The sequence below is a fragment of the Triturus cristatus genome, chromosome 5_1 (genome assembly GCF_964204655.1).
Source record: "Triturus cristatus chromosome 5_1, aTriCri1.1, whole genome shotgun sequence".
Classification (NCBI taxonomy): Eukaryota; Metazoa; Chordata; class Amphibia; order Caudata; family Salamandridae; genus Triturus; species Triturus cristatus.
The window spans coordinates 126,339,753-126,353,484 of record NC_140587.1 but is presented as its reverse complement, the minus strand read 5'-3'; the positions used below and the strand labels follow the sequence as shown (position 1 = coordinate 126,353,484).

The 13,732-nt window shown below is 43.7% G+C and overlaps 1 protein-coding gene across 1 annotated transcript in view; it reads left to right on the top strand.

Annotated features, from left to right (window-relative positions):
- The window catches only part of EXOSC4 (exosome component 4), a 31,120-nt gene extending 18,464 nt beyond the window's left edge, over positions 1-12,656 (top strand). Inside the window, exons 2-3 of the mRNA XM_085604546.1 lie at positions 3,140-3,346; positions 12,176-12,656. Of these exons, the coding sequence (XP_085460672.1) occupies positions 3,140-3,346; positions 12,176-12,535 (567 nt within the window). The 3' untranslated portion in view covers positions 12,536-12,656. The remainder of the gene's footprint in view (positions 1-3,139; positions 3,347-12,175) is intronic.
- Positions 12,657-13,732: the final 1,076 nt, after the last annotated feature.

Genomic DNA, 13,732 nt, shown 5'->3' with positions numbered 1-13,732 from the left:
TAGAGGTGGAGCAATATGTGCTGCAGTCCGCCAGTGACATTTAACTTACAGGCCCTGGGTACACTTTTGCACCATAAACTAGGAACTTATAAGTAAGTTAAATATGCCAATCAGAAGTGCAGCCAAATATGACATGTTTTAAGGTCCGAGCACATACACGGGCCTGGTTAGCAGTGCCCCAGTACACAGAGAAAGAAAGAAAAATACAGCGGCATCAGTCCAAAAAAATGGGAGTGACAATAAAAACAAGCACTGGCATAGCCAATAGGTCTCGCCTTTGGGACCGTATAGGTATTTAGCCAGAGCTATTGACTTTGCCAGTGTCTTTAATCTATGTTGTAGATCATTGTGTCTGTGCGTAATGTTGGAAAGTTATAATTTAAAAGTGTTATAAGCATTTTTGTTAACTTCTAAATAACCAAGAATACCACAGGAGAGTGGGGGTTGGGAAATAGTACCTGAATTACAACACGAGCAGTGGACTGACACTAGAGGAGGATCAACAGATGCCAGATTCTGAGGGCAGACTGAGGTGGTGGTGTGTGGGTGATGCTGAGTGATGATGTGGTGGAGTCATGCTGAGGTGGTGGTGCTATACTGGTGCTTAGGTGGTGCTGAGTGATGCTGACTTGGTGCTCTGCTGAGGTGATGCAGATGCTAAAGTGGTGCTGCATTGGTGCTTAATTGCTGCTGAGGTGGTGTTGCGCTGAGGCTGAGCAGGTGCCCGGGCCTGTTGCTGCCTTACTCGATGCCAACAAAAAGAGAAAGGTGGGAGGAAGGAAACTCTGTGTTTGTGCTCGGAGAGGAGGGGGAGGCCTCCTAACGTGAAGCAGGAGGGGGGGAAATATGTTAGTCTCTTCAAAATTAATAAAAAATAGGGGTGGGCAAGATGAGCCGTGCAGAACAGAAGAAAGGCGCAGCCGCTATACTTAAAGATAAAGTGTAGCATGAGGCACAAGGAAGGAGAGCAGCGTGAGGGCCAAGAAAGGAGAGTGGGAAGAACAGCGGTAGGCACAAGGAAGCAGAGTGAGGAGAAGCAGCATGAGGCGCAAGCAACGAGAGTGAGGAGTAGTAGAGCAGCGTAAGGACCAAAGAAGGAAGGAGAGAAGAGCAGCATGAGGCACACAGGAGCATGAGGAAGAGCAGCGTAAGGCACAAGGAAGGAGAGTGAGGAGGAGAAGATCAGCGTGAGGCACAAGGAAGGAGATTGGGAAAAGAGCAGCGTGAGGCACAAGGAAGGAGAGAGGGGAGAAGAGAAGCGTAAAGCACAAGGAAGGAGAGTGAGGAGGAGAAGATCAGCGTGAGGCACAAGGAAGGAGATTGGGAAAAGAGCAGCGTGAGGCACAAGGAAGGAGAGTGAGTAGGAGAAGAACAACATGAGGCACAAGGTAGGAGAGAGGGGAGAAGAGAAGCGTAAAGCACAAGGAAGGAGAGTGATGAGAAGAGCAGCATGAGGCACAAGGACGGAGAGTGAGGGGAGAAGAGCAGCAGGAGGCACAAGGGAGGAGAGTGGGGAGAAGAGCAGCATGAGGCACAAGGACGGAGAGTGACGAGGAGAAGATCAGCAGGAGGCACAAGGAAGGAGAGTGGGGAGAAAAGCAGCGTGAGGCACAAGGAAGAAGAGTGAGGAGGAGAAGAGCAGCGTAAGGACCAAAGAAGGAAGGAGAGAAGAGCAGCATGAGGCACACAGGAGCATGAGGAAGAGCAGCGTGAGGCACAAGGAAGGAGAGTGACGAGGAGAAGTCCGGCGTGAGGCACAAGGAAGGAGATTGGGAAAAGAGCAGCGTGAGGCACAAGGAAGGAGAGTGGGGAGAAGAGAAGCGTGAGGCACAAGAAAGGAGAGTGGGGAGAAGAGAAGCGTGAGGCACAAGGAAGGAGAGTGAGTAGGAGAAGAGCAGCATGAGGCACAAGGAAGGAGAGTGGGGAGAAGAGAAGCGTAAGGCACAAGGACGGAGAGTGAGGAGGGGAAGAGCAGCAGGAGGCACAAGGAAGGAGAGTTGCGAGAAGAGCAGCGTGAGGCACAAGGAAGGAGAGTGAGGAGGAGAAGAGCAACGTGAGGCACAAGGACTGAGTGAGGAGAACAGCAGGAGGTACAAGGAACGAGAGAGGAGAACAGCAGGAGGCACAAGGAAGGAGGGCGAAGAGCTACTTGCAGCACAAGGTTGGGGAGAGAAGAGCAGCGTGAGGCACAAGGACAGTGAGGAGGAGAAGAGCAGTGTGAGGCACAAGGAAGAGGAGTGAGTGAGGTGGAAGATGGCACAATAAATAAATAACTTAATAAAACAATAGAAACTGGACACATTCTACAGATTCATTTTTAAAATGTTATAATAATTGGTGCCCTAGAGCATTCGACCCCTAAACAGTCACTAGGCTCACAGCAACTTTTCACCGCCAGTAATAAGCTCTCAAAAGTGTTGTGAATGGGAGCTTTGTGTAGACACTTTTGAAGGGAAATCTTTTCATATCTCACTGTCACTGATCAGCCTCGGCCGGGTACAAATCAACCCATGTCTCATGAGACACACTGCAAGATGCCACACTAGCAGCTGTAGGCTCGACCTAAAAAGAGGCATTTTCCTACAAACTTTATTACTGTTTTTTAGTGCTGCATAAATACTTTACACATTGCCTCCAAGGTAAGCCTGGCTGCTCTGTGCCACAGCTACCATGGAGGTGAGTACCGGTTTGTTTAGGGACTTTATTGCTTTACCCTCACAAGGACTGCAATTATTACTTGATGTGGGTATTTATCCACTAACTAATAATCAAATTTGTTAAAATCTCCATGTTGCTATGTAAACCTCCTTACTGTCTTTTGGGGCTAAATCTCACTCTGGATGGATCAAATGTATAATGTGATGTATCTCAAGTCTCTGTTGTTCAGGATGATGCTTTATTTCCAAAAATACCCCATTTCATTCATAGCGTTCTCTGCGGCCTTTGTGTTGCCCAGTAGGTTAGTTGTAGGGTAGGATTCTCCAGGGTTGGTCCCTGTAGTCATGGGCAGGCAATATTATAGGATAACAACTGACTGTAAATTATTCACCTATCATTTCACTGTATGTGAATGTATCCTGTATGTTGGGTTAGTGGTTAACGGGTTTTCTTTTCTTTTCCCCCAAAAAATCCTTTCCAGATCCGAGGATCCCGAAGCAAAACACTTCATGACAAGGCGGTGGTGAACTGTCAATTCAGCATGGCCACCTTCAGTACCGCTGAGCGCAAGCGCCGGCCACATGGAGACCGCAGGTCCAGCGAGATGACTCTGCACTTGAAGCAGACATTTGAGGCTGCCATCTTGACACAGTTGTACCCCCGCTCACAGATCGATATATACGTCCAGGTGAGTTAAAAGTTAGAGGATCGTTTATGTTGGAGTAACACAGGCTGAGGAGAAATCTGGGAGGTTGGAATGTCAAGAAATTGCAACAGTGCTAAGTACCTGACATACTTTTATAAATGGTCCTCTCCTTTGCTAAGCTTATGAAACATAGAACCACTTGTGCTGGTGGCACAGCAAGAAATACAGTTGCACTGGTGCTACGTTTGTTAAGCTTTTGGCACGCCTGACTGTTCCATGTATGCGTTGTAGGTCCGCCTCTGAGCCAGCACCCCAGCCCTATTTCTTTTTGTTGGTTTTCCCTTCCTTCATTTTTTGTCTTAGAACACTGCATGCTCAAGAACATACTAATCTGATCCAGATCACTCTTGTCACAATGAAAGGAATAGCATTACGAGGCTTTCTTTCCAATGAGAGTCAATTAGGGAAACATATTTTTAAATCTTTAAAAAACCTAGCTCATCTTTGTAGTGATGTAGCTATGGTTTGCGAGAGAGAGGCATCCAGCATAGTCTAAGGGAGTTTGCCATATGCTCTTTGTGGGATTTAGAACTGCTTACACTTGTTTTCTAGGGCAATCGCAATAAAATCTAGGCCAGGCATTAGCTGAGCACAACCCCGATCGGGAGTAGGGTTTCCAGCTGGAAATACTGAGCACGTTCATCAAGGACAAAGCTAGCTGAGTGAAGTTTCTAACTCCTTTCCTGTAGATCCACATTAATACCACTTTTTGGATCCCCTTGATTCTGAAATCATTTGTATGACTGGAAGGCATAAAAATTGCAACACTGGTGTAACTGCTTGCAGCAGTGGTGTGTTGGAAGAAATATTTCTATGAAGTTAAGATAAAAACTGCATTGCTTGACTACCTAGGAAATATGTCCGTAAAGTCTGCGGTCAAAAATAATCCCTTGTTGCAGAAACTGCAGTATCTGCTGCTAGCAGAGTATTGGGTGCAGAGGGGGTGGCACAGAGGCCCAGAGGAAAGGATGCAGTTGTTGAAAACTTGGCCTTACTGCCTTTCGGTACCATATATTTATTCTGCCTCCTCTGCTTTCTTATGGATATATTATGGATGAAGAGTCCTGCAATACTTTACACCTACTAGAGGGATAATTTCCCATTTTGGCTGTCGTAAGTTTAAGAGTTGAATTGCACCCTGCCACCTCTGATGAACTCTCACCCAGTCCGATCGCCACCTAGTACTTCTTGATCGATCAGTCAATCAATGATCCTCATCATTCGTTGATATATAGAAATTGCATGTGCTGCACCTGCTGCCTAAGAAACAGGACATAAGCTATTGAAGGGCTCAATTATGTTTACGTTCCTCACTTCTCTTATGTACTGAAAACCTTCCTCCTTCAGTAATAACTACAGGTCCATGGCCTTTGACTGTGACTGGTCTGATTGCCTGAGTCTGTGTTTTTGTCGCTGAGCATTGTTCTTCTGGGTCAATGCACCTATTAACAATATTAATACTACAGACAGTTTTGAAGGCACTAGTTGAAGTAGAAGACCCTAGACCAGGTCTGGGCAAAATGTAAATTACGCTTGTGTAATATTGGGAATTTTAGTTAAGCTTGGTATGCGAAAATCCCAAACGTATTCCTTTACACCACTTTGCATAAATATGTACCATTCGCAATAAGAAATATACAGCAAACACAGGAAAAATAAGAATACAAATGGCTGTTTGCTACTGTTCTATATTGTTTGGACTTTGGTTTTTTTGCAGGAAATGTATCCTCGACAAAACGAGATGCGTAGATGTATATTGTGCACTAAAACAGTGACAAATGACAGATTTGCATTTCGCATCAGTTTTCCAAAGTTTTGCTTAATTATGGAAAAGCAAATTATGCAAGTTTTACACACCCCTACCCCAGACCTTTTTAGGTTGAGCCTACAGCAGCGCGTGCGCTGTTGCTCGACTTTTATCAAGGGGCTTTTCAAAGTCCTACCCACAAGCTTTCCGGGCCTAAAGCTTGCGTGCATGTGCGCGTGAACGCGTGCAGCCGCCATCTGCCATTGTTATCTCATTAAGCCTTGCTCTGCTTGCACTACCCCTCATTCCCTCCTCCTTTCTCCCCCCCGTCCTTCTCGTCAGACGCATGCACTCCCCCCCCCACTTGTTTATTTATTTTTTGCCGTGAGGCCATTTCCTGCGCGCGCGTGCACTCCCGACCGCCCACCCCTCCGACTTGTTAAAGACAGAAATCGGACTGATCAGTGATACTAGTCTCTCACCGGAAACAGTACGTGCTCGCCTAAATGCCACTGCCGCCTTCATTTCCTGTTACCTGGAAACAGAATGTTCAGTAATAGAGAGGAACATAACTGGGAGCAGGCCCTCTCTAATCACCTCAGCCCATTAGCGGGATGTGGGTCTCTCTGCGACCTACAGTCTGACTGAGCCACATTACAAGCCTCGCGTCATGTGGTTCCCATTACCCGCTGGTCACAGATAGGCTTATACAAAGTATGCGCCAACCGATGAAGGCGGCTGGTGCGTCAATCAATGCATTTGATATGACCAGTGCATTAAGATCATTATTATAATTCCAATATATTCTTTTTTTAAATTTCAGACTGTGCTTTTAAGAAATGGTTTGCCTCTTCTCTAAAAATAGTCGCTCAAAACCCGCTGGAAAAAAACTTCTTTTTTCAGTGGCCAAAAGGACGGTAGAGCTAGCTCTCCGTGTTTTCCGAAGCCGTCTAAAACCAAGACATGAAGTTCAGTGGACTGTACCACAATATCCAGAAAAGCAAAGGATGTTTCTTTTTCAAGTGAAGATAGCTTTAACTCTGTAACAGGGGCTGCTACTTCTGTTCTTCCCAAAAATCATGACGGACAATTGTAGTTTAATACACATCCTGTGGCTTAACATGTTTTTCCAGAGTTACAAAGCAACTCTCCTGTTTGCTGAAGTGCATTGTACTCCATTCATTTCATCGCAAACCACCCCTTTTCCCACGAGTTGGATCCGTCCTATAGCTTCTCTCCAGGACAGGACAGCCCCGCCCCTCCCTAGGTCGGGTCAGGAGAGGATTTTCCTCGTGGCAGCGGAAAGGCGTCGTGAATCTCCTTTGTGGCACTAATCGCTGCATGCATTATTTTGGCCTTTCTGTACCCCTATTGGCCTTTGATTCCCCGTAAATCGTTGGTATCAATGTTTAGGATTGGCTGGTCTCCGGTATCTGTTCAGAATCTGTGTGCGGATACGTTCAGAGTTGGAGCAGTTAATTAAAGCATTCATCCCTTCCACCTCCTCTCATGTCGGTGCGTGTCCGTTCTTTGTTTCCTGCTCATGTTTGCCTTGTGTTTCATTGTGTGCCCAACCCCAGCTATTTTCACAATATTCCATAGCAGCGCATATTTTAAAAAAGCGGTATGCTTAAATTATGTCTAAAAACACATTTGCCAGTAATTGGAGTTTCTGTTGCAGGGTGCTTTATCTTGATTATCTTGAAGGTCGATGTACACTTCAGAGTCAAAGGCCATAAGACTCAATCCAATTAATTTACGACAGGTGAATTTTGATACTACAAAAGAAGTTAGAGATAACAGATTTTTAGGCTTAGTTAAAAGAAATCGACCACAAAACTCTTTCCTAACTTTGCCTTTCAGCACCTCCTTAAAGCTCACATGGAAAATTGAGGCGACAGTGGGGCATGGAAAGTTTAAATGGAGATTTCTTTCTTAATGCATGTGCCAAGTATGTTTTATTCTTCAAACCCATAAGATATTTTTATGTGTTTCTCCAGGTGTTCAAACCACAGCCCCAGGTACCAGAACTTGTTTGATCGTGGGACCCGATAACCATTTATGTAACAACTGGCCCCTTTAGATTTCCCATGTCCAGATACAACTATATTAGTTTTCACCACAAGTATTTGCGGATGACTTTATATTTTTTGATATTGATTAAAAAATATGATAAACCCACCTGTGTGCAGTCCATCAGCATTGTATGATCGGCATACTGAAGGGCTGCAACGAGGACCAGCCCAATCTTGGATGGAAAGCTCATGGTTCAGCCTAATGCTGGTCATAGATCAAAGGAAACCAGCATTGGCATAGCCAATAGGTCTCGCCTTTGGGACCTTATAAGTGCTTAGCCATGCAACAGTTAATGTTGTTGCACCAAGGATATTGTGCTGAATAACTAAACACTTATAAGGTCCCAAAGGCGAGACCTATTGGCTATGCCAATGCTTGTTCTGTGTTATTTGTGGTTTTAAGTTCTTACCACTGACTTATTCTTCATAGCCCTGTCCTTGTTCCTGTGCCTGTGTCCTAATTATGACACGCTTACATTACCTCAATTTTTCTGAGGGTGGTCACATTTACGCCCTAGCTGCAAAGCGGTTTCCGAGCAACTCTTGTGGCTACATTTTCTGCAGCGGGAGAGATCTTGTAATAGTACTTCTTATGTCCCCGTTGGTCACAGTCTTCCAAACACCATTGAAGCTGTAATTTTACATGCACTGTTTGCTCCCATCCCCATGTAGTCCTAGTAAAACTTCACTACCAGCATGGGTCTTAAGGAAACCTCTAGGGAGGTTGGTTTGGGATTATTGTGATGAAAAGAAATATCATCCTTAAATAGGATCCAGGCTTTACAGAGCTTTTTTTTTTCTTTGCAGTGGGTCGGCCAAGTAGGACCACCATGTCAAAAAATGCTTGTATTGTACCAACTAGCAAAAGATAAGCTTGTTTGGTTGAGTTTCTGGCGTCCTCCGATTGCTTGGTAGGGTAAGAACAGTCTAGTGGCACACATGTCCACTATTTTATGCTTTTGTGGAGCACTTTTAAATTCTACCTAGAGCCAATGTATAGTTTATCAGGGCAAACGTATTGAGGGTGAAGCTCTTCAGGCACAAGATGAGTCTGACAAGATGGTTTAGCACTCTGAACTTTGCCTATGGTCTTGAAGGAAATCTTGCTTAGATCTTAGTGCAAGATTGTCATGCTCAAGCGGAGGCATGTGTGATAATGCAATTTGTGATATTTCGGATTCTGTTGATAGGAAAATAAGGCTGCATTGAATATCACTCCAAAGTTGCAATATTGTGCTTGGATATTGGCGGTGCCATAGGCATAATGCTGCAGTCATAGGTCAAATTATGCAATAGGGAATACTAATCTATGCATAAAGGAAAGGCAAATTAGATAGAGCTGCCCAACTCGGAAATAGCTCTGAGTTATGGAGACTGATAAATGCCCTGTATTTTAAAACCGAAATTGACCCGTCCCTAGACATAAATGTGGGAGAGGAAGCTTGGGTCTGTCACTTTGAACAAATCTTTTGTGGTACATATATCCAACCGGGCCTTAAAAGGCCAGAAACAGTTTCAAAGTCAAACCCTTTACTTCCGTTTACTTACAATGAGGTCAAGAATGGGCTGGAGCTTGGGGAAAGCTCCAGGGCCCGACGGCGTTCCAATAGATATTTTCTGTGAAAATGTAGATCTATGGACGCCGCTACTGACAAATGTTATGAACAGCATCACCCGGGTTGGTCCCCGTTCATCATGGTCCTCCGGAGTGATTGTCCCCATTTACAAAAAGGGAGATACGTCTAATCTGAATAATTATAGACCTATCTCCCTGTTGGACACAACTTCAAAGTTAATGGGCCGACTCTTATTGTCAAGGTTAGAGAAATGGGAAAGGGAAAATAACATCCTTATCCAAGCCCAATACGGATTCCAGCAGGGGAGAGGCACTATAGATCATGCCCTAAACTTAGCCTTGACGATAGACAAGTACACTAGCATAAAGGAAGGAAAACTATATATGGCGTTCATGGACCTGAGCGCAGCCTTTGACTGCGTGGTCCATGACAAGCTGTGGAGTATAATGCAGTCAATGGGGGTCGACCTGGCTATATTGAATTTCATAAGGCAGTTATACGCCAATGCAACTGCTTCAGTCCGTTACACGAAAAATGGAGACTGCGCGTGCCCATTTAAAATTGGTAGGGTGGTGTGGCAGGGATGCGTGCTGGCTCCTTACCTCTTCTCTCTGTACACCAATGGAGTAGAGCAAGCACTTTTAACGGCAACCGAGGATGTCCCTAGTTTTGGAACACACAGAATTCCCATACTGGCGTACGCAGATGACGCTGTTTTAATAGCTAGGACGGGGCTGGGGTTACAGAGATTGATTAAGGAATGTCTCTTTTATGGGCGCTCTCCAGATGTGTTAACCATACAAAGTTGTTTGTAATCGTAGCAGGGGCGGGAAAAAGAGATAAAATCCCAATTCTTTATTCGGAAGAGAACAAAATCGAAGTGGTAGATTCTTTCCCATACTTGGGTATCCTCTTTGATAAAGATCTCTCTTGGAAAAAACTAGTAGAAGGCAGAAAGAGGGTCATGGAGAGGGGTATAACAGCACTGAAATCCTTTGCTAAAAAACTGGGGGCCAAACCCCTCCCTACCATTAGGAACATTTATCAGGCCTGGGTAAAAGCATCTGTATCTTATGGTGCAGGAGTTTGGGGGGTGGCCAACTCTACTGCACAGCAGATAGCTGAGAATAAATATTTTAAATCTGTAGTAGGTTTCCCTCCATCCTTCTTAAATCGTATACTACATATGGAGTTAGATATCCCATATATCGCTGATCAAATTAAAGTGTCCCCATTACTCTTGTGGTACTCAATCTGGAGGAGGGATTCTGTTCCGCTTATGCAGCTAATTATTAAGAGCTGCCTAGACATGGATCACAGGAAGAGATCCAGGTGGCTGAGTTATGTGGAGCACACTTTTAAAGAAATAGGGCTGCCGGAACTTTTTAACGATCGGTTTGTAGGTAAAGGGATATCCAAACAAAAGGTCATCGATGGGTTTTCTCGAATGGCGGAATATAAGAGGTTGAAAATTGATGTGGGGAAACATGCTCTCCGGTTATACCATGGAAGCACACCTGTGATGGAGGGAGGGTTCTCATATCTAGCAATAGTAAATATCCAACAGCATAGATACATTTTGTTAAGGTTTAGAACTAACCTGATAGTGTGTATGCTAGGCTATCCTGAAAACTCGTATAGCATTAATGATTTAAGTGTATGTCCGTGTGACAATGCATCAACTCAATCGGAGATACATTTAGTCCTTTTCTGTACATTATATAAAAAGGAAAGAAAAGCCTACCTGATGCCGATTTTAAATAAGATGAGGTTTACACAATGTTGGTGGCCTTATACTTTTTAAAATCTTTACCTGACCCGTTTGTCTGTTTCTCAATGGCCTCTTTTTTATGGGCTTGTTTGAGGAAAAGAAAGGGGTTGGTTACGAGATCTGTGAGAGGTACCTAGAACATAATTGATCCTTTTTATGATATGTTGTAACATGATTGGTTTTTAATGATGCCATTTTATGAATTTGGGAGGTGTATGTATTCTTTTATGATCATTTAAAATTTTGACCAAATAAAGAGTTTTTGATATTGAAAGGCAAATTATACAGCACCTCTTTCATTTAGAAATAGTTCTGCTTTTATTCTAAAGCCTGATGGCTGTTTTGAAATGCATGCTGCTTTGAGAGCAGTTTCTATGATGTCAACCCACATCTTTGTTAATACTTACAAAAAATGATGGCCAATAAGAAATCATTATTTCTTACCTGCCTCAGTGAAATTCGAGGAATTAAGATTTTTGTTTTCCGTGCTGACCATTCGGCCCGTCAAATGAGGACTTATACACTGTGCACAGCATAACCTAATTACAGCAAACAGTTGACTAGTGACTAGCTACCTAACCCTTTCAAAGTGGCAAGCGCTGCAAATTTATATGTACATTAAAACTGCTCAGTTCCTGTTTTTTTTCCCTAGAGGTTCTGGATGTTGGTTAAGATCCCATGTTTAATTGAAGGCAAGAGGCTCCGTAGAATATTTTTTAATTTCAGCAGTATTTTATTGAGCAGTTTTCCAAAAACAAATGTACAGATGGCACAAGGGTCCATTTTAAAAAGTACAGTCTTGATACGTAGATTCCTGGAGGGTTGACTTGCGGCTTAAAGGTCTGGTTTACAGCACAAAATCCCAGCAACAGGTGACCAATGAGAACAGAACATCATCTGGTATCTAGGTAAACCCATAATAGATAAGGTGTGACGTATAATGAAATGATCGGAGTTAAATAAAGAGAAAAGGAAGGGACGCTAGTAGGTATAGAATCAAAACTCATGTATCAGTGGGGAAAATCGAGGGGGGTTTATAGAGCATTTAGATGCAGGTATGATTCAGAATGTATGTTCATTTCTATCTAAAGATTCCGCGTAGGGCTTCGGGAGGAGGTGTTATCAATTCTAATTACTATTTGTAGTTGTAGACAGACAGGAGAGGGAAGGTGTACAGGAGTGCAGGGTGTAGAACTCCTAGTAGGGTTTCATGGTGGTTTAGAGGTGACAAAATAGTTATCAAGGGAGTTCCATATAGATGTATTGCAAACAATCCAAGGGGAGTTTTGCATGGAGGTGTTATCTGCTCTTCTCAGAAAGGAGACCCAGTTTAACCAGGGGCAGAAGGAAGTGACAGCTGTGTTCTTCCAGTTAGCTAGGATAGTGTTACAGGCACTAGCAAGAAGGATATCAATTAATAGACCGTTGTTGCAGGATCTGATGTTTGTGTCCAAGAATCCTTTGAATAGTGTTGATAAAGTCCTTTCAAGGTGGACTCCGCAGGTAGATTGAATGAGGCTCAGTAGAATTAACATGTTACTTCAGTATTGGTACAAGATGAAATACGTAACACTATATTTTAATCATTTATTGTGGTACCCGATTATCATTCTCATTATTTTTTTTTCTTCATATTTCTAGATTCTCCAAGCTGATGGTGGCAACTACTGCGCATGCGTAAATGCTGCAACTCTCGCCATCATGGATGCTGGCATCCCAATGCGTGACTACGTGTGTGCCTCTTCAGTGGGCTTCATTGAGGACACGCCACTGGCAGATTTGAGCTATGTTGAGGAGGCTGCAGGTGGTCCACAGGCAGCCCTGGCTCTGTTGCCAAAGACTGACCAGATTGCCTTACTGGAAATGAACTCCCGCCTACACGAGGACCACTTGGAGCGTGTGATTGATGCCGCGAGCAAGGCCTGCAAAGACGTGTATGCCGTGCTGGACAGTGTGGTGCGGGAACACTTGCAGGAAGTTTCCACACTGTCAGCAGATTGATACCTCATTTTATATTTCGTATTTTTTTGTTGTTGATTATTCTGAATACACTTTTGATTGAATACATGTGAAATAAGAAATTTGTGTCACAACAGTAAATTAAAGCTGACCTGATATTTCACTTCTTTTTATCCATGATCATATATCCTTTAATTTAATCCCCTTCCAGCCAAAATCTATGCAATTATACTGCATTGTACCCTGAGTCTCTTAATTGTGTGAGCCTTTGTAAAGCGACCGATAGTTCATTACTGTTGCCGCCAAGTAAAACGAGGGAAGGGGTATGTGGAGTTGGGTCTACAAGTGCAACTATGCAAACTTGGTAAAAAGCATTGCTGTGTCCCTGGACATCAGAAATGCCAAATACTACCTCAAGCTCCCACAATTACCCCATCCTCTCTGTAGGCTTCCACTTTTAGGAGGTAGAGAGTTTGAACTGTCATGGCTTAATTCTGAAGGTTCATTCTGAGGCAGGACAATAACTTCATATATCATTGAATAGAATGAATGAAGATAACAATGTGTGTGGCGACCACATGAGCTATCCGTTAGCTAATCAGAAAATAAGTGAAGCAATGGAGAATCAAACAACTACATAAAGTCCTAATTGACAACCAAGTTTTCAGAATTTACCTGAACTGCAACGGATTAATTTCACATCTAATGGACACCAGTAGAATGTTTGAGGCCTAGGCAGGGTACATAGAAAACCTTGTTCTGCCTGGCCTGGTTTTCTTAAGCCAGTGTACTTTCACTATGTTGCCATTCGATGATCTGATGGTGCACGTTACAAAACTCGACTCTAAGAAGTAAGAGCCCGAATGATTAACACCTTTATGACAAACGAAACATTTTGAACAAGACTGAATTAACCACAGTCCCCCCCCCCCCCGCCCACACACACACACACACACACACACACACACACACACACACACACACACACACACACACTTTCCAGAGTGAAGGATACTGGTTACCTGTGCTTCAGACCCATGACAAGTTCTGCTGTGGCGTTTGTCACTAAGTATAGTTTCCTTATCACGAAAAAAATACTTACAAAGAGTTACCATAATCGAAGAAGGTAGTAATAGCAGTCTGCATTTTGGTTTATACCTATATGCGAAGCATTAGTATTTTTTAGGTCGAGCCTAGCAGAAGCGCGCATGCGCTGCTCGCTCTGCGAGACTGCTGTAG